Source organism: Pelmatolapia mariae, linkage group LG15 (genome assembly GCF_036321145.2).
Source record: "Pelmatolapia mariae isolate MD_Pm_ZW linkage group LG15, Pm_UMD_F_2, whole genome shotgun sequence".
NCBI classification, from domain to species: domain Eukaryota; kingdom Metazoa; phylum Chordata; class Actinopteri; order Cichliformes; family Cichlidae; genus Pelmatolapia; species Pelmatolapia mariae.
The window spans coordinates 25,791,340-25,814,939 of record NC_086240.1 but is presented as its reverse complement, the minus strand read 5'-3'; the positions used below and the strand labels follow the sequence as shown (position 1 = coordinate 25,814,939).

Here is a 23,600-nt window from a genome sequence, read left to right as displayed (position 1 = left end):
CAGAGAGAAATGTGGTTTTGGTTAATGAGCGCTTTGAGCTGCCCGAGCAGAGCCATGAAATGATTTCATGCTTTAGCTGCCACCATCATGCCACAGAAACACAACGACAGCTAATGTTTTGCAGATATGTAAATATTTCGTGACTCTGCAGATAAATGCACGAAGAACATTTCCTCCTGAGGTTCATTTATTTATTTATTTATTGTTTTATTTTTTTCTTCTTTATTTTCTTTCTTCCTGAGGTTCATTTAAAAACAACCAAAAAAAAAAAACCCACACATCTTGGCAGCTTTACGTTTATTTTCATGTTTTTTTCTGTTACTAATTAGCTTTTTATAAACAAACTAGTTTCAGATTTCGTATTCAATGTTAGATAAATGATGAATTTCCAGCCTTGTATAGTTTTTCAGGATTTTCAGACCCTGCAGAAAAGCATTCTGTTTCAAGCCCTCCGTCCATTTATCGGGCGATTTAACGATGAGTACGTTCACCTTTTTTAAAGTGAAATCTATTCAAACTAAAAAGCATCTTCCCTGAGAAAAGTAATGCAGGGCTTGTATTCTGTAATGAAACACGTTTCCACAGTGGTTGTGCTACCATGTAACGCATAAGTCAAAGCTCTGACTTTCCTGGTTATTTATGGCCACTTATGCGCTGTATGTTGTATGAGGGAGAATACCGCGTACTGAAGCACATTAACCACAGGAAACCTCTTTGCAATGCCTCATAAAATCTTTTAAGAGAGTGGAGAAGGTAAACTGTGGTGCCTGTCTGACAGCTGATGGATGAACCTACAGCAGCCGCCTCCTCCCTCTGACTGCTTGTACGTGAGGATAACAGCTGACGTTTCTCTATACATTCCTTTTTATTGAAGTACTCCCCACTTCCCTGCACTGTCTGCGACTTCCATGAGTCTGAAACTGTAAAGGCCTCATACCATTCTGTATGAATATCAGTGAGTTCTGCTGAGATAAGGTGGTCCTGAGTCTGTAAAAAGCTGCCCTGAGTGATAATGTTTGAAGCAGTAAATGATAAATTTAAAAAAAAATTTGTGCTTGAAACATAATTTAAAAGCCCGAGTTAATTTAAATTAGAAACTGAGCACTGCTTTTACCATCATCATGACTGCGTTAGAGGCTAACTGGGCCTAGCAAACCACCTTTAAGGATTTTATACGTGTAGCCATTTGTGAGTGTTTTTGCTGACTTCAGCAGGTGTTTGTTTCTTTGCTCACATTATCCTCATAAAGGCCTAAAGATTTCACAATAAAAGCATTATCTCTACTATAGCTACCAAACCACTTGATGCTGCCTTGCCCTCCTGACAACACTTTCCTTATCCTGCCATCCACCAAAGCTGATTGGACCACAGGACTGGGGCAGTGGTCCAATCAAATTAGAGCCCCAGAAACAGTACCTGCTTTTGAATGACCTTCCAATTCCTCCAGGCCCTGCGTTTCACAATCAGGGAGCTGACAAGTTACCTGCTGTCTGGTTCTTCATTTATAACTGATTGCACCGTGGAGACCTCACATGGCTCAGAGCTGCTGTTCTTATCTCCGATTTCTGTTTTCGTTAGGCCGGCGAGAAAGCTCAAGATTTAACTCTGGCCATCAAGATCAGTGTAGGACACCATCTACCTGTCCTACGCTCTCGATTTTATGCATTTCATTTGTGTGCACTGGTTAACATTCACAGTTGTCTTTAGAATAGAAAAGAGCCCACAAAAACGGATAACAGTTTGTTCTCACCACTGGTCCCTGAGGTCCTGGCGGCCCGTTGGCCTCCGAGGTGCAGGTGCAGGCGTTAGGAAGAGACGGACACTTCATCTCATCTCTCTGTTTGTGAAAGAAGAAAACAATTCAACTGTCAAAACGATGGTAAAAATGCAAAGGTAAGGCACTGATTGCAAATCATGCAAGGTCAAATAAAATTCCTTTTGAAATCGCTGCTGAACAGTCACACGACTCTCATCGCACAAAGACTCTTCACAGGATGTCTGCAGGTAAAGTCTTCCACGAGGTGGTGAGCAGAGCCAAAACTGTGCTGTGTGGCGCCCTGTGGTGTCATTTATTGGTATCGGCTTCACCGACAAAGACAGTGAAAGTAAACTACAGCATTCATGTAGTTCATATAAGCTTCTTATATGAACTTCTGTTCACAAAGCTCTAAAATCCCATCAGTGTAAGGGAAGATATAGAGTTAGCATAGCCCATAGTACAACTGATAGGAAAAATCCTGTATTGTGAGTATTTCTGAATAATGATGACATCCTTTCCTATTCACGCCGACTGGGAATGCTAACTATGATGTTCACAGAGTTGCTTGGATTTAAAGCATTTGCTAAACACTCATCTTGGACCCGATGTGTGGATATTTCAGCTCACGCAGGACTTTCACATGGATGTGAAACTCCTCTTGTCTGGGTGGATATTTCCACAGGGTCCACGCAGATCGCCTCAGTTTGGATCATTTAACCAATCAAGCAGCTGTCCCTGCTCGGCAGCAATTTAGATAATAATCCGCTGGAGTTGAAGCACTTTTCAAAATGTTTTGGACATCCAGCTGCAGACATACTGCGCTCACACAAAGCTCCATTTGTTACTGCGTCTCTGGAGATCTCTGCTGGGACCGAAGTGAGAAACCTTCACGCTGAGAGAGGCCAGCCGCTTGACCACAGCCTGAGCTGTTCTTACTGTAGCTGCTGCGGATGCCCACAGATATTCACCCCACAGACAGCTTGACAAACACCAGAAAGCATTTTCACAAACAACGTTTGGACCTGCCCTGGATGAATGAGATTCATATGTTCTCGAGTTCTCTACGGCCTAAAAATCAATATCTCCAAACACTACTGTTGTTCCTCCTTCTCTTTCTGATCACCATCTAACTGTCCGCAATCCCTTCCTGTTAAAAAAGGAATTCTTCCTCCCCACAGTCGTCAAGTGCTGCTCACAGTGGATCGTCTGTTTGTTGGACTGTTCTCTTGCTAATATTCCCGGGTCTTCAGCATACAGTGTAAAACCGTTTGAGAGGACTGATTTGTGAGTTGGTGCTCACTAAAGCACGCATTTGGAGTACGTGCAGAATGTGGTTTGGCACCGTCCTGCTGAAATTCATCAAGATTTTCTCCAAAGTCTTCTGCCATGTAGCATTAATGGTGCCTTCATAGATGTGCAAGTTACCTGTACTGTACCATACTTTGAACTTTGTTCAACAAGTTTTTGTCTCTGTAGTGGAGAGGATGCAGCGTCTATGAACGATTTGATCAACCACAGGACTTTAAAAAAAATGTTTTTAAATTTTGAGTCCGTGTTAAATGGTATAAGTCCACAAAAGATGGTGTCATTTCTGAATCTCACTCCTATATATATCTTTTTTTTTCTTTTTCACAATTTTTAATTAAATAAAGATTAAATTACATGTCAAATCAATGGTTTTTTGCTCTTGCTCATGTTTTACAAGATGCTTCAGTTTCTTTGGAAACCTAGCTATGATAACGGGACACCCAGTTCATGTTGTTTTTTGTTTTTTTTAATAAAATGTAAGTACTGAACATAATTCAGCTTAGATTATTAAATAAATCAGCATCTTATGTGTGCTCTGAAAACGTTTTGTTTTCCCACAGTTCACTGTGCTTTTTTTTTTTTAGCTGGCTCACACACCACTGCATATCATATATACCCAGTTTATTTCCCTCTGTGATTCGAGCCGGTTCTGACTCTGATTACGAGTCCTCTGCTTTGATCTGCTGCTGGGTCTAAAAATCCCTTCAAAGGCAAATCAAGGTCACACTTCTGCCTGCTGAGTGTTACAGTACAAACACACTCGTCTGTGTTTTACCATCACTTTTAACTGTGACTAAATGCATCAATAAAATTTTTGTGCATTGTTCCTTGGTCTGGTTTCTTTCAGAGAACCAGCTGGCCTGAGAGCACCCCTTTATGAGATGATCAACATCCCCAAGATGCTCCATAGATGGAAAAAAAGCCAAACACAGAAAAGTGTACACTTACAAGCCAGTGTGAGTTTCTGAGATATATGGGTCGTTTATTGCTGGACGTAGAAATTAAACTGATCTTTGTGTATCAAGACGACCTCACTATGGCGCCGATATCTTCTTTACTTTCAGATTTAAAGAAAACCCAAAGTGTGGATGTGTCCAATCAGGCTGTGAAAACAGCAAACACTTTATTTTTCCAATAATTTAGATGGTTTTTTTGGTGTGGGGTTTTCAGGGTTGAATTAAAAAATGATATCTGGGAAGAAAATCTTTGCGCTCTATCGGCCAAAACTTCATCAGCTGTTTCTATATTCTTTAATCCCAGTAGACGTTCGGAGGAGATATTCCCCAGTACAGCTGATTATCTGGAATCGAAGCTAGCGCCAGTTTATCGTCGTCACTCAGCTGCCGGTTTGAGGCTAAAGGAGCGAAGATGTGCCAGAGTTGGCACATGCTAAATATGTTAGGCTCAAAGGCTTTGTGGAGGTCGGGGTTCCCTTACCATCGATGGGAGGTCACAACATCTGTCTCGGCTGGTCCAGGCCAAGCTGCAGACAATGTCGAACATCTGGAGCTGGAACTGTGGAGAAGGAGGGGAGAAAAAAACAAAAACATGGATATGGCGTAGTGGTACATGTGTCTGTGATACACCCTCCACAGCTCCCAGAGGACATGCAGAAAAACAGCAGAGAATGCAGCACTGCCGAGTCCCATCAGCCCCGGGGAGAAAGGCTCGCATTACAACCCTGCTGATGGATTTACATGTGGCGCCGTGTAAAATGCACTTATTTCACTGTCTGTTTGAATTATCTACAACCTCTCTGTATTTTTTTCCCCAAAAAACTTTAAATTAATTACAAATGTTCAAAATGCTGTGGATTGTGTTCAGTTCACTCTCTGCTCATTAAAGTTTGTTCAGTATTCAAACTAAATGTACAGCAATGAATAAGAATACTGCTGACAGCAGTGCTACCCCTCAGCCTCCTAGCAGACACACCACAGGTATCAATTTCAAAATCCTACATCGTTATCAAATCCACAAGATTCTCAGAAAACTGAGATTCAAACGATTTTTGGTAGCTGCACTGATTGTGTCAATTTGAAAATCCTACGTGACTACCTGCTCCAGTTATCACATTCACAAACTTAGGGGTGATGACAATACCCCACAGCTGAAGTAAAAAGTTGCATTGTTTGTTTTGCGCTGATAAAGTCAGCAGCAGCTAACATTTTATAATTGTGCTACTTCATTTTTCTCCACCTCAGCTTTCACCTCTGTCATTCACCAAGATAACACAACTCTACCAGGCTGATTTTCATAGAACGTGTTGGTAGGGTGGTTGCCTCACAGCAAGAAGGTCCCGAGTTCAATTCCACAATCAGCCTGGGATCTTTCTGTGTGGAGTTTGCATGTTCTCCCTGTGTTTGCGTGGGTTCTCCCTGGGTCCGCCGGCTTCCTCCCACAGTCCAAAGACTTGCACTTAGTGGGGATAGGTTAATTGGAAACTCTAAACTGCCCAAAGGTGTGAATGTGGGAGTGAATGTGAGTGAATGTCTTTGTCTATGTGTAAGCCCTGCAACAGACTGGCAACCTTTCCAGGGAGTACCCTGCCTCTCACCCTAAGACAGCTGGGATAGGCTCCAGCACCCCCCACGACCCTGAAAAGGATAAGCGGAAGCGAAAGGATGGATGGTGTTGGGAGGGCTGGGTAACGGAACTAGTAAATAAACCCCAGTTTTAAGTGTTAGTTTTGGCAGAATTTTTTTTTTTTAATTTTGTTTTTTTGCCAGTTTAGTGAGAATTCAACACTGTAAAATGTGAACTTGTGAGGCTGCTGAATAAAGCATCTTTAAACAGAGAGTTCAAACACAGACATCAGCATGATGGTGAATGTAGTGAAGTAGAGAACTGACACTTACGTGGAAGCCTCACTTCCTGTTTTTTGTAACTCTCCGATGCAACGAGTCTTCTCGACGGCTAGTTCAGTTAGCCACATATTGCTAAACTCGTCTGTCACCCAGTTTATAAGCTGTGCACCCTGATTGCTTAATATCTAACTGCTGGTAACTGATTTAGAGACTGGAAGGCATGTTTCAACTGAAGAAACCTAACAAGGTGATTTTGCATGTGAAGTATGTGAGCAGTAAGGGAAAGCAGGCTGCAAACAAAGGCTGGTTTTTTTTTTGTTTGTTTTTTTGTCTGATGCTGTGTTAGAAAAGTCTTACTGTATCACCAAACCCTACTTTAAAAGTAGGACCAGAAGATGCTAAAGATCAACAAACTCTTATTGGTTTCCTGGATTATATAAAGAAACAGATGAAATCTGTGTCAATTTAATTTGTTTTGAAATTTTTGTACTATTTGCAGTCAAAGTAAAATAGAGATAAAATCATTTGTGTCGGTAGGTAAAGTCAGTTTCCTGTTTGTGTGAACGCAGAGTTCACTTACAGTTGCCGATTCTCCTTTGGAGCCGATGGATTTGGACATCTTGCCCAGGACCTGGTAGCCGTCGCTGGACGTGTTTCCAGCGGCCTTGATCGGCTTCTCGGCCACTACCTGGCAGTCGATGTTGAGCTGGACGTTGGTGGGTGAAACCAGGATGTGCAGCTTCAGACAGAAAGAGAAAGGAAGGAGAGATTTTATTGGCGCATTCTTTGTTCTACGACCATGTGCCATGTCTGGTTTTCATCCTCGCAGCCTGCACATTATTAGGTTTTGCCGAGCCCATGGCGGAGGCTGCGGGTGAACAGGCTCGATCATGCAGAAGTATACGAGCGCTCACATGGAGGGAAAACAGCACTTCCCCTCTGTCCATTCAGAAAGAGGGGATTCTCCATCATGTTATAAAGACATCCCTGCAGTGCTTTGGATTTTGACCTTTTAAACTCATTCTTGTAACTGCCCTGCAAATATGAGTATTTCACAAGGAAACATCCGTTTTCCATTTTCCATGTCCTTACGGGCTCTTTAACTTTTATCAATGTTGCTTCCATTTTCCTCGTGACATGCCAAGAATAAGAATGTGTTGAAACTCCCAAATAATAAACTAAATATTTACCACTTACATTTAAAACGTCCCATGTGTTTATACTACAGGTTTACTTTGCACAGGAAATCTATGGAACTTTTGGGTAAATGGTAACCATCTTAACCACCACCGTCCGTCCTCTCTCATTTTAAATAGTTCCAACCTATTTACAAGATTATTATTAAACTATTAAACTCTGTTATTAAACCTTTTTTACCGTGTCCTGACTCGAGGGCAGACGAGTCATCCTGCTAAACTGAACAAACTGGAGGGCTCTTCGCTGACGCTGCACTCTGGTAGTCAGAGGCGACGTTAAAGCAAAAGCCTTCAATAATTACACCTAATCCACTTAATTACAAGCATCTACATAAAACTCAGCTGCTAATGAGCTCCTCAGCATTTGGTTAAGTGCAGCTGCGTAGAATGTGTCTGAAAGATGAATGTCAGTCTGGGTTTTGTGCGGTTCTGGCCAACACCAGGGGAATAATGTGAAATCAAACCAAAAACCATTAGACCCAAGGTGCGAATGTGCCTTTAGGCCCCGATGTTCTAACAGCTGTGGCAGTAACGCCTTTTTTTTTTTTTTTTTTTTTTAAAATGGCAAAACATTTATTGTTTCACTTCAACACGACACCTAAATATTTCTGACATTCATGCTACATTTTCTTACTTTTTGAAGCTATTAAACAGATTATTTTGAATTAAGTTGAACTATTGTGGGATAATTAATAACAACAAGGAAAACGGCTCTCTCAGCTTTCAGCTGTCCAAACACTGGAAGCGTTTCATTCAGTAACGTTTTGCTTTTCTGATAAATACCCACCACTGGCATCATTATTTATACCAGTGTACTGTGAAGTCAGCAGGTTTGCAGAGTTAAAGTTGTTCACTGTAAACCAGAGAATTTTTAAAGGTACGCGTCGGTGCAGATGCAGGTCCGGAGACTTGCGAACAAATCGTTTTATCTGCTCAAAGATTCCTCCATCTAATTGAAATATTCCAGATTCAGCTGGAAATGCTCATCGAGAGGCCAAATCCGCCCCGAATTCTTTCCTTCTATCTCACTGATGGACTTCGTACAACTCCAAACAGTAAAATAACTGCGGCAGCTCTGCCATACACACAACACCACAATTTGCATTTCTCCTCAGTCACGTCACCCTCGCCACATCGTGTCATCATTTTGTGGTGGAGCATCAGCGCCGCCTTTGCAGCGGCTTTTCCTCGAAGAGAGTCGGGCTGCATGGAGGGAAAACGTGACCTCTACGAAGCCACAGAGTGGCGGCAGCGGGGGCGGCTCGCTCCTTGTGGTCAGTCATGTTTAACAGAACGCAGAAGCACCGAGGTGTCCAAGAAACACTTCATGGAGGGAAACGCAGCGTTTGAGACATTTATCTGCTTTTCATGAAGTCAGCAGGTACCATTAAAGCTTCAGCATGTCAATGCTTTAACTGGACTCGCTCTTCTGTTAAATTTAAAGGATTTTAAAAGCCAGTAAGAGCACTGATATGATCACACTGAAGCTGCCAGTATTGAAACATGAACAGCTTTGTGCCAAAAGTGAGAGCATTCAGTATTTCATTCTCTTCAGGCTGGAAAAATCCTCAGAGATTCAGAGGAAAGTCTGATACATGGTTCCTGTAAAACACGAGCTGATGTATTGTCCTTGTGTGGATGCTGTTGTGGTTAATATCAGCTATTACAGGAAGAAGACCTGCCAAAATAAAGGTGCTGCTGAAGACGGGACTTCATGATTGAAACTGAAACACGGTTCCATAAAGCTTTAATTCCATAAATAATTATCCCTGTACACGCCACTCTGTAGAAACATGTGAGTGTATTTTATTATGATGTGACCTATGAATGTTTTGTTCATCTTTCTAAACATTAAACGTGTGCAATCTTTGTTTGGAAAGCATCTATATCATTAGTTTTATGGGTTTCTTTGAAGAGATTTGTCTTCAGGAGGTGCAGAGAGTAACAAACAATCCAGCAACCTTCCTTATTCTTTACAAAACACTCAAAGTTTGGTAACAGCAGTAAATCGTAGCAACAACAAGTCATAATACCAGAGTGTCTGACTAAACGCTCTTCCTCCCTCCTTTACTTACGATGAAAAGTGGACCAATTACAGCTGCCGGTTTACAGGCTCCTCTGCCATTGTTGGAAAGCCCCTTAAACCATTCATACCAAAGTCTGGATGTAACATTTGAGCTCCAGGCTGTTACGTGACGATGTTTACACAAGCAGAGATGAAAGCGTGTGCCGAGGCCGTACACGCCCTCACTCTGTTCATCTGACCTCAGGTCAGCAGGACAAGTTCCACATTTATGTGCCGTCGCTGGAGTTGAATTTATTTCGACACCACGAGGCACACAGGGACACTGAAGCCTGTCCTTATAAGGCTTTGAACAGCTGGGAATGTGATCCCTGGTAGTAAAGAGGTGATTTCAGGAGTGTCCCTATACAAATCACTTTACTAACAACATCCTCTGTGGTTGTGCTCAGTAATGCTAGTACTACTGATCATAGACGATATAGATGAGTGACATCACTCTGTGGTTTTTGGACTCAACTTTAGTGGGACGAAGCTCTCCACTGAGACAAAACTGCTTCTTCCATCAGTCTGTAAACATGCTCATTTCTGCTGTTTGTATCGAACATTTTAACATTAATGTCTCTAGGGACTGACTTAGTGTTGGAGCCTGCCTCGAGTGGCCATTAGAGGAACTGCAGTTTGAAGAACAACTCAGGTCCAGAGAGCTGAAAGCTGAGTTAATAAGTTGACTAATATTGGGCGAGTTAAAGCTGATATGTTGAAGTGAAGATGAAAAATAAGGCGCCATTCACTTCACGAGCTTCACTAAAGTTCAGTGAGTACACAGTTTGATTGTTTTTCTTCCCCGGTGTTCTCTTTCTGCCATCGTCCTGCTCATGGATGGTCCTACGTTACTTTATCCCTTTCTTCTGGTCACGACTTCAGCCTCGAGACCAGTAAACTGACATTTCCCTTCTCTGCTGAGGCAACATTCACTTCTTTGGAAAGTAGAAATGAGGTTTGCGCACATGTGCAGAGTTTCAAGATAGTTGAGATTCATAAAAAAAAAAAATACATGTCAGGCATAGCATAAAGAATATTTATGCGCTTTCCTTCCCTGAATTCAGTTTTATCCATCTGGCTCCAGCCGTATAATCTCTGAGATGTTTCTATTAGTCAGAGCATCTTTATTTCCTGTCTTTATTTCATGTCGTGTCTTCCTGTCAGAGCTACAGCTACTGGCTGGCCCGTTAATCGATTTCTCTGCAGTTACTTGGCGCAGATCGTTCGATGATGGCTTGTTTATTCGCTTATGCAAACGTTGTTTGGGCCCGTCGGGGGGCAGCGGTGCTTTAAACCCTTAAGGTATCTGCAACAGAGCTGACGCTTTGATGGATCTCTGCTGTTAAACACATCTGAGGAAAGATTTCAGGGATGCTTCCAGTGCTGAGCAAGCTGGTTGGTGAAGCGCTGAGAGGGGAAAAGGATTAGTGGAGTCTAAGCGTGGTGATGTGGCCGACGTCTTTTACTGACAACAGCTCAGTAAATCTGGTTCAGCAACAGCTGCGCTCAGGCTAAAGCACAATTTTAAATCAACTCCTGTCTCTGACAAGCTTTTAAATCTTAAAGTTTCTTCAGTTCAGCTGGTTTTAATTGCTGCTGCTGGAGAGACCTAAAAGCCATTGTGTTGTCCATGTGTCCACCACACAGTAGAGCAGCATAGCCCCGAGCTAAAATTGACCTCTGACCGCTTCAAAGAAGAAGAATTTCCCCTCAAGATCCAGTTCTGCATGTTTTAAGGGTTTTATCACACTAAGCACATGTGGGACTCTGATTTGGTGAATCTGCATTTTAAAAGACATTATTTTTATGCCTTCTGTTAAAGAAAAGCTGACTTAAAAGTCCAGGATACAGTCCACATGTATCCCAGCACCAAACAAACAGAGGTTAAAGGTCACCATACAATCATGATAAGGTTGTGGCACATTCCTATTATCATGATCAACTGATAGTCATTCTAATTAACTCTAATTCTAATTAAAGACTTTTTTGTCTTGGCTTGGGTAAATAGTGCAGTTCGATCACATGAACATCAGTAACCAATAGGAGTGCTCTCTCCATGCTCTCAGGCAGCACCGCGTCCGGTCGAGGCGCCTTCCCTTTTTCCCTTTTGTTTTCTTTGCCAGATCAAAGCCATGAGCTCCTTCTGTTTCTGCTTCGTTTGTCAACTGTTTTTCTTCATGTAAATTTCAACCGAGCATGATGGGAAAAAAATCTCAAAAGGAATCTGACCGTAGCGTTGCAAGCAGTGGCCCTGCATGATCGCTGGCCTCCCCAAAAACCAAACTCTGACTCATCTTTAGATCTGAGACGGTGCCAGACTCCAGTCTTTCCAAACTGGCTCCAGTGTACTGCAGGCATGAGAAGCATCCTGGAGTCAAGCTGTGTTTTTGCCATGTCTGAGCTCCAAATACTGATCACACAAGAAGAGCTCAGCACCAAAACTGTGGTGATGGGAAACCTTCATATTTCATCAAAATTCTGAGACTTGCACCAATGACAGGGGAGGTAAAGACATCTCAACTTTGTGGCAAGTTGAAGACTCACCAAATATTTGTGTCAACCCGCACATTAATATTGCAATACAGAACTTGACAAATAGAAACGTAATTACTATACTAGATTTGCCAACCACTTATTTTTCAATTCAGATTTAAAAAAAACAACAAAAAAAAAAAACTAATCTATATCTTATTTATTCAGTTTTTACAAAATGTTCTTTTTCAATGAACCCCAAGCCTTTTGCACAGCTTCCAGAATGTGGGCATCATCACAGGACGTCAAAAGCCTTCAGCCTGAGTGTCAGGAGAAGTTGGCTAATGCTGTCATGGTCCTAAGTACGCTAAAGAGGCACTTAGAAACAAACCTTCCTTCTAAAAGAAACTTGACCTCCTGAAACACAGTCAAACTGTGTAAAAGTATCTGATAATGCAAAGGAGCCAGATTTCTAGTGCACTATGCAGATGTGATGCTAATCCAAAGATTCTTCATCAGCGTTATCAAGATAAGAAAAGAGCAGACGCCCTTTTTGCAGATACAAATGCAGTTTTGTCTTTAAATGTTTGGCTTTCTCTTCTGTGTGCTTTGGCTACAAAAAGCCTTTAAATGTGAAGATTCTGGAATAACTTGTCTGTCAGACTGTAAATCCAGCACACAAGCAACCCCATCTGCAGATGCAACTAATTATGATGCTCTGGGTTTTGCCTCAAATTTCAGGACACAGCTTCACATCTGCAGATCAGCTCTTTTTTGTGTTTTGTATTCATTTTTCATATTGCCTGATGAAGGCACTTTTCTTGAGTCCGTGCCGTTAGCATATCTCAGCTTTTTCACATCATCAGTTCACTTTCACACAACACGATGCCAAGGTTAACATCGTGAGATCCGCCTTGGTGTATCTGACAGGTGCTGGCGCTCTGGTCCAGCTGAAGCTAAAGGATGGGTAACGTTTACAGTGTTTTCTGCTTCTTATTATCTTGCATCAGTTAAATCCTTTGATACATCACCCTCTGAAAATCCCTGCCATCTGGCAAGTGCAAAAACAGCCTGGGTTTCCCTTCTTTTTTTCCCTTGCATGCAAAGAGTTATTCATTTATAAATATACATTGTTTGCATATTACAGAAATAAAATGTGTCTGATACACTCCTACAACTCTTCAAGACACCATTTGGACACTCTGAAATGAAGAATCTACTTCAATTTTTTTAAAGCAGAAATCTGTGTGGTGAAACGGTGACCTCCTGAACTCCAAAATAGCCAGGTCACTATTTATGTTTTTTTAAGGTTTCCTGTTACAACTTTCTGACCTTTGCATTCACATCCATTAAATCATTAGGCTGGTTCCTGTTTGTCAGGGTGCAGATTTGGCATGAAATCTATAGAAGTCTGCTCCAAAACTGCAACTTTTTTCTTTTTTTTCTATGACAAAAAGAAAAAGGAGGAGAAAAAGCAATTTCTCAGTATTATCAGATGTAGTGAAGATAATCTACAGACTAAAATCAACCACACACTCCACTGTTAGTACAGTTCAGAGTGAGAGGCCTTAAAGCCTTCCTCCTGACACTCTTATCCCACCCTGGGAGGTAAAACCGCAGAGCTGCGGTCGGCTACCAGAAGAGGTAAAACCGAGCGCTGCCTCCTTAAACTCCTCCTGGTCCCGCCTCCCTGCTGGCACTCTTCAGCTGCACTGATGTAATTGTTTAATAGAAATAGCAGTGACCCAGTATTTTCCAGTCGAGCGTCCCAGCGGGGACTGCAGTGCGCTTCTAAAGATCTCCCCCTCTAAGAGGAGCTTATGGATCCTCATGAAACTTTGTGATATTGTTGAAAGGACTGTCCACACCGCTTCTCCCAGCAGTGCTTCCTGTAAATGTGTTGCTATCAGCACCATGGCTCAGACCTAATCTAGAGCATGAAACACAGTAGCTCTGAGTGGAAACTGTCTTTAAAGCCAATGGCACACTAAGAAAATCTCTTACATCAGGTTCGAACTGCTGAAGTGTGATGCTGGTGACAAATCTGTCTTCGTTGGTGGGCCTGAAGGTACCAGGGTAAGCCGAGCTGCAGTAATCGGCTGAGAATCCAGGAAGACAAAAGCTGTCCAGCTCTCTCAGACTCTGCCTCATCCTCATCACTGTCTGCACAATCCTTTCTTTGTATTGTTTAGTTTATGCTCTCAACAGTCGCAAAGCACATTTCATTTTTGTCTTCTAACTCCTATCTTATTATAATTCAGTCACTAACACGCATGCTGTGGCTTGGGAGTAAGGCCATGATGATGAGAGGAAAAATAAGGAGCCTTGTGCTGCATTCAGGTAAAGGTTTTTTGGGGGTTTCTTTTGGCATCTTCTCCGTGCCCTGCGTTTGCTCTGTGTTTCATAACGTGAAGGTGGTGGTGTTTGCTTTAAATTTTTAGATGCGGTGCGTGTCTGTGTAAAGTTTGTTGGGAGCATGTGCTTTGTTCTTTGTTCTGTTTGTGATTTTAAACTGCCTCCTCGTGTGCAAGTGTAGACATCCACTGATTAGGATGAGCCAGAAGGAAAAGAGAGCCAGACAATCCAGCCGGACTGGCTTTTGTCTTGCGGGATTCTCAGACCAGATGTGCCAGATCAGTCGATTACGTCATGATTATTCTGCGGTGAAAATTTGCAGATACTGACATATCTAAAAATGCTGTACATAAAAGGCATTGTAGTCACCACAGAAGGCTGAACCTCACGGTATTAACAAATACAGCTGGTGGCATTTCTTATCACCTCTCTTACGGTTATAAAACAGTTATACACCAGTACAAAACTGACAATGATCAACCAAAAACCAACATTTTCTGAGCAGTGTTACAAAACACAAAGTGACTATGTCCCTATGTCCCTGAGATCAGATTCATTGCTGAGTAGAAAAAGTAAAACATTTTTTCACCATTTCTTCAAGTGGTTCGTTTGCTAGTTAGAAACCCAACTATATTACGTTTATTATCATGTATGTATCGTACATGTGCTGGCACATCAATCATCTGGTTACTGCATTTTTTTCTTTTCATCTACAACCTACATATTTAATCTACTCTCTGTTCTCTGATTGGCTGTCAAAGTTCATCTACACACAATCAAACATGTTCTCTCCTCCACCAGCACCAACATTATTCCTTGGTTGTTGTTTGCAACGTTCTTTACAAGTTATTGGTTGAGCTAGGATTCACCCGCAGTCCTGTTATTTCAGTAATGAGTAAGTTCAGAAGCCCAAATCCAACAGCCTGTTGAGTGGTTGGATGCTTGATTGTCCAGGAAAGGAAGTCTGAGAAAGTTCTTTCTGTTCACACGTATGTAGCATTTTCAGTGGGAGAAAGATGACTTCTCCCATTTCATTGACTAATTGATGGACATTTTTCTGAGCCAGCACATTTTGTTAGCGTTTGAGGAGTTGTCTTTTTAATGTTTAGCTTGAGGCAAAAGGAGTCTTTAACTGTGTGTAACTCAAATGGCAAAAAACCATAATCTCAAAGGTGAAAATAACAGTTACTTAAGAGCCACAGGAGAAGATCCTCATGAATGATCTCATTTGTTTTCAAAGGAGTTTTAAAGATTGAATAACAAACCATCATACCTCCACCTAATCAGACCTGCTCAGCTCATGTCAGGCTGTCTATTGATCATTTTATAACATCCAGGAGATGCAGATGGCGACCATGTTTGAAGTGCATGTAATCACAAGCAGTCGCTGCTCTGCATTTTACAACCTGCAGAGGACCATCTGTTCATGTGAGCCAACATAGCTCCTCAGGAACACGTCTGCAGTTTGCGTGTGAGGTGCTCTGGCTGTAATATACAGCATATTTGGAATCTCAGGCATGTGTGGGTTCTGTATGACCTCGAGACGTCCAGCGAGATCAAAGAGGAGGCGCTTCGATTCACGTGTCAAGCCTCAGTCAAGCCATGGACCGAAAAAAATAACTCAAACATTAAAGACAAATTTGGCTTCATTCTCAATTTAAATATGCAATATGTTAGAATTCACATGTGGACAGTCTCCACTGAAAGATTAATGACTTCTGCTTACCTTGTGGAAGCTTCCATGGAAGATCTTCTTCACTTCCCTCGTGTCAAATGTGACTCTCTGTAGCTCGCCTCTTTCGTCTTTGTTGTAGAATGAAACGGTCTGGCTGGATGCTGAGCAGGGACAGAAGAATAAATTACATTAGAATTAAGTTGTAGGAATACTCAGGTTCAGTCTCAAAAATCTGCTCTTGAGCTTTTCAACTGGACTCATCGAAAAACAGTCATTCACACTCACGTTCATTTCTATACAAATGACACCCCATTTTATGTATCTATGAAAACAGATGACACATCACTACAGGCATGTCTTAAAGACATAAAGGCCTGGATGACCTGTAATTTTCCACTTTTAAACTCAGACAAAACTGAAGGTTTTTTTTGTGTTTGTCCCAAAAATCCGTCTGTCTAACCAGATACTTTATCTCAGTTGCCACCACTCAAATCTCTGAAGCACGTCTAATCAGATACATTACTGGATAGCTTCCAGTTCCACTTCTTTTTGACCAGGATGTGTAATTCAACTCTCATCTTGATCAGATCTCTTGGATTTGATCTTGGCCGACATTTTTTCATCTGTGTAATATTGCCAAAATTAGAAACATCCTCTCTCAGACTGATGCTGCAAAACTATTCCTTGTATGCACTTCTAGGCTGGACTGCTGTAATTCCTTATCATCTGGATGTCCTTAAAGCAACTGTGCTGCTTTCAGCCCATTGGGAGCACCAGGGAATTCCTGCAGTCCTAAGAATTTTAGCCTGCCATGAATTTTAGAAGCAACATTATAAAAGTTAGAATGAATGTAGATGGACCACTCAGTCATCATAACTGTCACAATCTCCTACAGGCGATATATTAATGATACAAAAAATCACTGATCCTGTCTGAAATGCTGTAACTTATTTTTAACTTTGGTGTGTTTGTCAGTTATTTCAAAGACTTGATTTACCCTCTAGTGTAAGCCAGTTGTTTTGATGAGTACAGCTCTGTGTGTTAGTATGTGCTATTATGAGTTTTTAAGGGTGTAGCCTTAGCAGACCTTGAAAAGTTGGGGGCAGAATGGCTCCTGGCTCTGCTGTTTCAGTTCACCCATTATTTAACCTGAAATATGTGCTAACCTCTTCATATTTTTTTTTTATTATTATGATGGATTAGGTTTAACGAAGCCAGATAAGGAAATATATCCTAGATATGTTGAACTTGCTGTTTTAGTACAGGGCAGTTAAAGTGAATATAGTCTGTTTCTTACAGAGTTAGCACAGCTTCATTAGTGACAAAATACTTTACCTGAACCTGCCAAACACAACGACTGACACGACTTTCATATGTTTGAGTTTCTGTGGAGCTGTCAGGAGAAAGTTCTCTCAGCACAAACACTGGAAACAGAAAGACCAACTTTCGCTTTGTTGGTGCCTTGTTGTGCAACTTTGTGCCAGAAGGTTTCTCTCATGATGTCAAACCTTTAATCATGCACAGTTATAATTCATAGTAATAACTCAAGAATACAAATGTTTGTCACTGGTGGATTTTTGTTGAAATCCTGCTGACAGACAGAAACACAGGCTTTACGAGAGCCAGCTGAGCTGCTCGATGACACAACAGTTGTGTGGCGAAGGGAGTCTGCGATCAGCTCAGACCGAAGCAGCCAGAGGGCACGGCCAGCTTATTACATTACAAACTCTTCTCTGTCAGCGATCAGATATGACGCAGTGGGGCACAGCTGCTCCACATCACACGTTTCCTTGCTGCCGTTCCCTGTTTTCACACAGGCAGCACAGGATAAGAATAGAGAGCAATACTTACGGTCAAGGGTGACGCCGGTCTCTGGTTTGTGATCTTTGCTCGACACCTGCCAGATGTCGAAGGCCTCCTTGGGCGTGTCGGGCAGGAGGCGGAACATCATGATGATGGTGTAGGCGTGGGGAAGACCAAGAGGGTGGATGTCTCTGAAAAAAGAAGAAAAAAACAAAAAACAAAACAGCGCGTTAGATTTGAGAATTGTCTGGACAGAGCGAGGACAGCTTAAACACAGCTTAAACCTTAAACAGAACTGTGGTCTTGGGTTCAAGGATATATAGAACAGCTTCACAGAGGCTGGAAAGTAACACACTAGCTTACATGATTTTAAACACAAGGATTGTTTTTAATACTTTGCAGTCAGTGACTGCCTGAGGTACAAAACCCATGAACATCAGAAAATGCTGCGTTTCCTCCCTCAAGATTCACGCCCAGGCCTTTACTGCATCTGCCTTCAGTTGCTGCTTGTTTGTGGGTCTCTCTGCATTCAATTTTGTCTTCAGTAACCAAAAGCTGCTCTATTAGGTTGCGATCAGGTTACTTATTTTTCCAGTTATTTTGGAGCCTATTTTTGAGTGAGGAACTATCTAAAACCTACTGAATAAAAACAATCTGTATTTCAATCACATCTTTGTTCTTAGATTAAAAATCCACTAACACAAACATTGTGCTATTTCCAAGTAATTATAGACACAACTGTAAAAATAACATGTTGTCTGTTAGCAGTGATTTTAATAATTTTCCATCCACTGGCTCTTCTTCCTCTCCTTTTCACATCGCTGCAGGATGTTTCTCATTTGTCCCTGTGATGTCACTACACATTTTGTTAAGCCAGTTTTGGTAAACAGTCAAAACCCAAGCTGTTTTCCATCTCGCTGCTGTTGCATGTGATATTCTGGGTATGGGACGCCAGTGCTGGGTGGTGGCCAGTTTTAACAGTCTAGTGTGCGGTTGCGTCTGCACTCAGTGGCCTGATGGAGGCTCACAGTGTGAAACAGCTTCAGAAAGAACTGAAAAGCCGTTTTATGGGCAGTCTGCTCTCCGTCATGACCTGCAGCTCAGTCTGACCCCACAGCTGGGCTCAAACAGTTTGAATGCAGCTGGTTACTTTCGTCCCGTTGGAGACGAGAACAACATGGAAGCATTCGAAAGACAGCAAATCTGGGAAGCTCCAGCAGAAACTGGTAACTCAATCAGGCCATGTCACAGAAAACCTGGGAAACTCGCATTTTTGAAAGAAAAGATTTCGTTTAAAATGCACATTAAAAACTCAAACACATTCTGACCAGTCAGCACTAGTATGAACACTCTGCTGATCCCAGCACTGCACAGACAGAGCCGTAGGCTATGAAGGAAGTTCAATACGCTAGTTTCACAAAACCTCAAACTTCAGTCAGATATAACAAGTATTCTGATGGTTGTTATCAGCTTCCTTGTTAAGCTGGGCTTTCTACTTCAGGCTCCAGGTGTGTGCTCAAAATCCGAGTGATCCAGGGTGTCACTGAGGCAGTCCCAAGCCATCCAAGAGGTACAGTATAATCTCTCCAGCGTATCTTGGGTCTGCCCCAGGGCCTTTTTCTGGTGGGATAGGTTTGAAATCCCTAACCTAGGAGGCACCAGTATCGACAGGTAAATGGACAGCTTTGCTTTGCGCTCAGCTCTCTCTCTCCACCACAATACATTGTTCAACACATCAAAACAGACGCTGCTTCAGTCCGTCTGTCAACCTCCCAATCCACTCTGCTGTCACTCGTCAACAAGACCCCGAGATATTTAAACAACTACTCATCCCTGACCTAGAGTGGGAACTCCATCTTCAGAGGTGCGGATTTTCCATCCCAGCTGCTTCACACTTGGCTGCAAACCACCTTATTTCATCACCTAATGAGGCCAAAAGTACAACATCATCTGTGAAGAACAGAGTCCAGATTCCGATGAAAGCGGAAACCTTCTGCCACCTGTCTCTGCCTAGAAATTCTATCCATAAAAGTTATGAACAGAATTGTGACAAAAAGCAGGGCTGGCAGAGACCAACTCTTACTGGGAAACGGGTCTGACTTATTACCAGCAATGCAAACTAAGCTCTCACTACAGTTGTACACGGACAAATGGCTCATAGCCATAGGTCGGTCACCCCATACTCCCGAAGTGCCCACCACAGGATGCCCTGACAGATGCAGCCGACTGCCTTCTCCAAGTCCACAAAACACATGCAGACTAGTTGGGCAAACTTCCACACACTCTCACACAATTTTGAGAAGATAGAAAGCTGGTCCAACGTTTCACAACCAGGATGAAAACCATTGATCCTCCTGAATGTGAGGTTTAACTAACAGGCTGACTGTCCTCTCCAGCATCGTGGTATAGACCTCAAAGTCTATACCACGGTGCTTTCAAAGTCTATGAAATAGAGCTCAAAGTTAAAAGAGAAGGTGCTCAAATAAAAATGAGTGACAAAACCTTAGTAGTTTTCAGACTGTAAAGAGCAAAGGTAAATGAGGAGTAATGTGAAACATATGGGCGCATATAAGCCCATGACCCATGAGACTCACGTAGTAGGCTGAGTCAGGAAGGCGTTCTTATGAAGTCTGTATGCTGTGTAGCTGTTGAAGGAGCCGGGTTCCATAGAGACGCCTTTGATGTAACTGTAGGTCTTCTCCGTCAGGTTGAATGCCTCCAGCATCCTGAAGCCTGAAACAACCAATCAGAAGCTTGCCTTTAACTGCAAGATCATCCAGACGAACAGTGAATAAGTCTGGAATTTCTCTACAGTTTGTATTTACCAGGTGAAGTAAATCCATTCACAAAAATCAAGGGGCACGCTGTGGACAAAAACACACGGAAATTAATTAACTGAAACACATGTTAAAACAACGTTTGTCTTTTTTGTTCTAAACTAACAGGAAGTTGCAGTTTCGCAGATGAAGGTGATCAGGTTTTCTTTGATAGTGTTGAAAGCGTCAAAGTCGTCCACGACGAAAACGTGTCTCTCGCTGGGTTTGCTGCCAATCTCCTGCAGCTCAACGAAATCCACGTCAGCGACACCGATGGCGAAGACGCTGTAACCTGAGGACGGCACAAACCAAGGCAGTCAGAACACAAACAGACTATTGGCTTATCGGCTTCATTTATTCTTCCAGTAAGAGAAAAAAAACATCCAAAAATGGATACAAAACATTATTGAAAATTCTATCCAGCGCAGTTTCATTAATTCTGATGAGAACCAGCTGCTTCTGTTTGGTCTGTAAACAGGCTGTTTACAGCTGTTTGTAACAGAGCTCATCTGGGACACACTTGCATGGAGATGCTGTAGTAAATTCTGATGATACGTGTTTGTGTGACATCTACCTGCGTGTTGGAGCCTGGCGGCGTTCTTCTTCACCTCATCCTGAGAGCGTCCGTCAGTGATGGCTACCACCACCTTGGGGACATTTCTCCTCATCCCGTTTTCAAGAGAGAAGGCCTTCTCATTAGTGTGTTTCAGCGCCTCTCCTGCTCAGAGGAAAACTGTGTCAGATCAGCAGATGCTTGTTTGGATCTGTACCTGTGGCCTGTAGCATGAGATCAAACCTGTTTTGGTGTTTCCTCCTCGGTAACGAATGTAAGGAAGCGCGGCCATGGCGATGCCTTTGTCCTGATAAGCGTTCAGCTTGAACTCGGTCTTAGCGTTGTCGCTGTACTGCACAAATGACACCTGGGTGGAAAATAATGAGAAAATTAGGGACTTATCATCCTCTCTGTCACATTAACCCTCCTTCACTGCATCCATGAACTTCCTCGGTGGTGTTCCACATTAAACCTCCTGTGTCCAGTACATCCATTATCCCCTCTCTGCAAAAGTCCAAATATCTGAGCTTCGTCTCTTTGACTTGCTGGTTCAATAAAGTTTAACAGACACATTTTGGAGACAAACTCGAGATTAAGCCTCTTCTGTGAGAATGTTTTTTACTGGTGGGAGAAACCAAAGCTCCAGAACAAGACACCCTACCAGGGTTTGAACTCAGGACCTTCTTCCTGTGAAGCAACTGTGTAACCCTCTGAGCTACTATTGCTCCTTTTAACAATATGATCTGTGATATTTTCTTGTTACTCGACATTTCTCAATACAGTCTTATACATATTTGCAAAAATGTCATGTAGGAAAATAAATTGATTTGCAGGAGTTTGTTTTCTTGCTTAGGTTTGATTAAAAGTCTAAATGTATAGCCTTGGTCAGCACAGCAGTTCCATCGCTCACAGAAAGAAGGTCTTGGGTTCAAATCCAGCAGATGTCCTTCCCATGCCTGTGTGGGTTCTCTTCGGGTACTCCACAGTCCACAAACATGAATGTTAGGTTAACCTGTGATTCTACATTGACAGCAGATGTGAACGTGATTGTGAATAGTTATGTGTCTCTGTGTTAACCCTGTGACGGTCTCCTAATCTGTCCAGGGTGTACGCTCGGCCTCTCACCCTTTGACAGCTGGGGTAGGCTCTGGCTCCAGATAAGCAGAGATGGATGGATGGGTGGAATCTATGGCATCTATGGCAACTATACATCACTGCACAATCTACAGCATGGGTGGGGAACTCCAGGCCTCACGGGCCGAGTCCTGCAGGTTTAAGATATCACCCTGGGTCAACACACCTAAATTAAATGACTAGTTCATTACCAAGCCCCTGGAGAACATCAAGGCATGTTGAGGAGGTGACATAGCCATTTGAATCAGCTGTGTTGGATCAAGGACACATCTAAAACCTGCAGGACACCGACCCTTGAGGCCTGGAGATTCCCCCACCCCTGATCTACAGCATAGCCCAATGTGCACTTTCCCCCAAAAAGTGGTCAAAGTGCAAAGACTGAGTTTGGTCTGACTGGGAGTGACATGAATTATAAACTTCATGGGCTGCAACTGTGCATCTAGCTTGCTTACAGTGCTAAAGCAATGAGAAGTATTGGTCCAATGTCGATGTGTCATTTGTGTCGACTTGGTTTTGAAGTCTTTCCTGTCTCACTAAAAGTAACTGTTCAACACTTATGAGCTACAAGATCGACCCGATCAGCCGACTTTCACTCGTGATGGGAGAGCAATGCAGACACTTCAGCGCACGAGTGTCAGTGTAAACAGCATTACGCAGCACAGCGACGGGGGAATAAGGACTTTCAAACAAGCTTAAGATGGCACTTTATGTATAAAAACACTGAATAACTTGAAGGGGACTCAGAGAACACATCCAGTTAAGGGGGTCATTTTGAAATTCCTACAGAAAGCTGTCTGTATCCAGAATTTAACAGGCTCCTCTTGTTTCACTTCCCCACAAACTTTTATGAAATCTCGTTTTTGTGTAATCTTGTTGACAGACAAAGAAATGACTCAAGAAATTAAAAAGTAAATGGGCCAGTGAGGGGAAAAAACTGGCCCTCCAACAAAATTATTTGGCCACCAGACATTGGCTCGAGTTTGACTTTGTTGTTCAGATAAGAACTTACACATGCTTTTTTTTCCCCCTCCCACAAATGCATCGCAGACAGACATTTGGCTACAGCATCATTATACAACACAGAACATACATGTTTCTAATATCAGCTTGCTTCTCTAAAGAAAATATGCACATGCACTGCTGTCTCCCCTCGCACACAGTCATACACTGACCAATTTTATACATCTACCGGTATTTAAATCAATTTCAAGGAATACACCCATGGACTGCTGACCCCCGATAGTGAAATATTTCAGCTTATATGCAGCGAGTGGAGCATGGAGAACACAGAGTCTTCTCTCATAACCATCTTTTATGGATTAAGAAACTAGTATTTTTGGTGAGAGAATGAAAATCCGCTTTATTGTGCAGCAAACAAAATGTTTTCTCATCCAGATGGACCAAGTAGTCTTTGAGGACTCTCAGAAGAAACTGCCTCAAGGGATGTCAAACAAGCTAATAATATAAACCTAATGGATTTACTTTTTTAGTGAAACAGATGCTTGGCTCTGTGGCTAAAATATAATACAAATAGAAGCAAAAGAATCCCAACGAATACTATCTTAGACTCAAGGATTGTTCATTTTATCCTGATTGGGGATATGAGCCATTATAGCATCACGGGATGATTTTAAAGAAGACGAGGTTTGTATCAATGTGA

At 42.3% G+C, this 23,600-nt stretch overlaps 1 protein-coding gene across 3 annotated transcripts in view; it reads right to left on the bottom strand.

The window, feature by feature from the left end:
• col12a1b (collagen, type XII, alpha 1b) overlaps positions 1 to 23,600 on the bottom strand; it is a 155,379-nt gene that overhangs the window by 15,818 nt on the left and 115,961 nt on the right. For all 3 annotated transcript variants that reach the window (XM_063494565.1, XM_063494563.1, XM_063494564.1), the window contains 10 exons: positions 21,050 to 21,173; positions 20,828 to 20,971; positions 20,381 to 20,545; positions 20,263 to 20,301; positions 20,032 to 20,170; positions 17,486 to 17,628; positions 15,686 to 15,795; positions 6,452 to 6,610; positions 4,505 to 4,582; positions 1,751 to 1,837 (listed from right to left, as the gene is read on the bottom strand). In XM_063494565.1, coding sequence (XP_063350635.1) covers positions 1,751 to 1,837; positions 4,505 to 4,582; positions 6,452 to 6,610; positions 15,686 to 15,795; positions 17,486 to 17,628; positions 20,032 to 20,170; positions 20,263 to 20,301; positions 20,381 to 20,545; positions 20,828 to 20,971; positions 21,050 to 21,173 — 1,188 coding nt within the window. The remainder of the gene's footprint in view (positions 1 to 1,750; positions 1,838 to 4,504; positions 4,583 to 6,451; positions 6,611 to 15,685; positions 15,796 to 17,485; positions 17,629 to 20,031; positions 20,171 to 20,262; positions 20,302 to 20,380; positions 20,546 to 20,827; positions 20,972 to 21,049; positions 21,174 to 23,600) is intronic.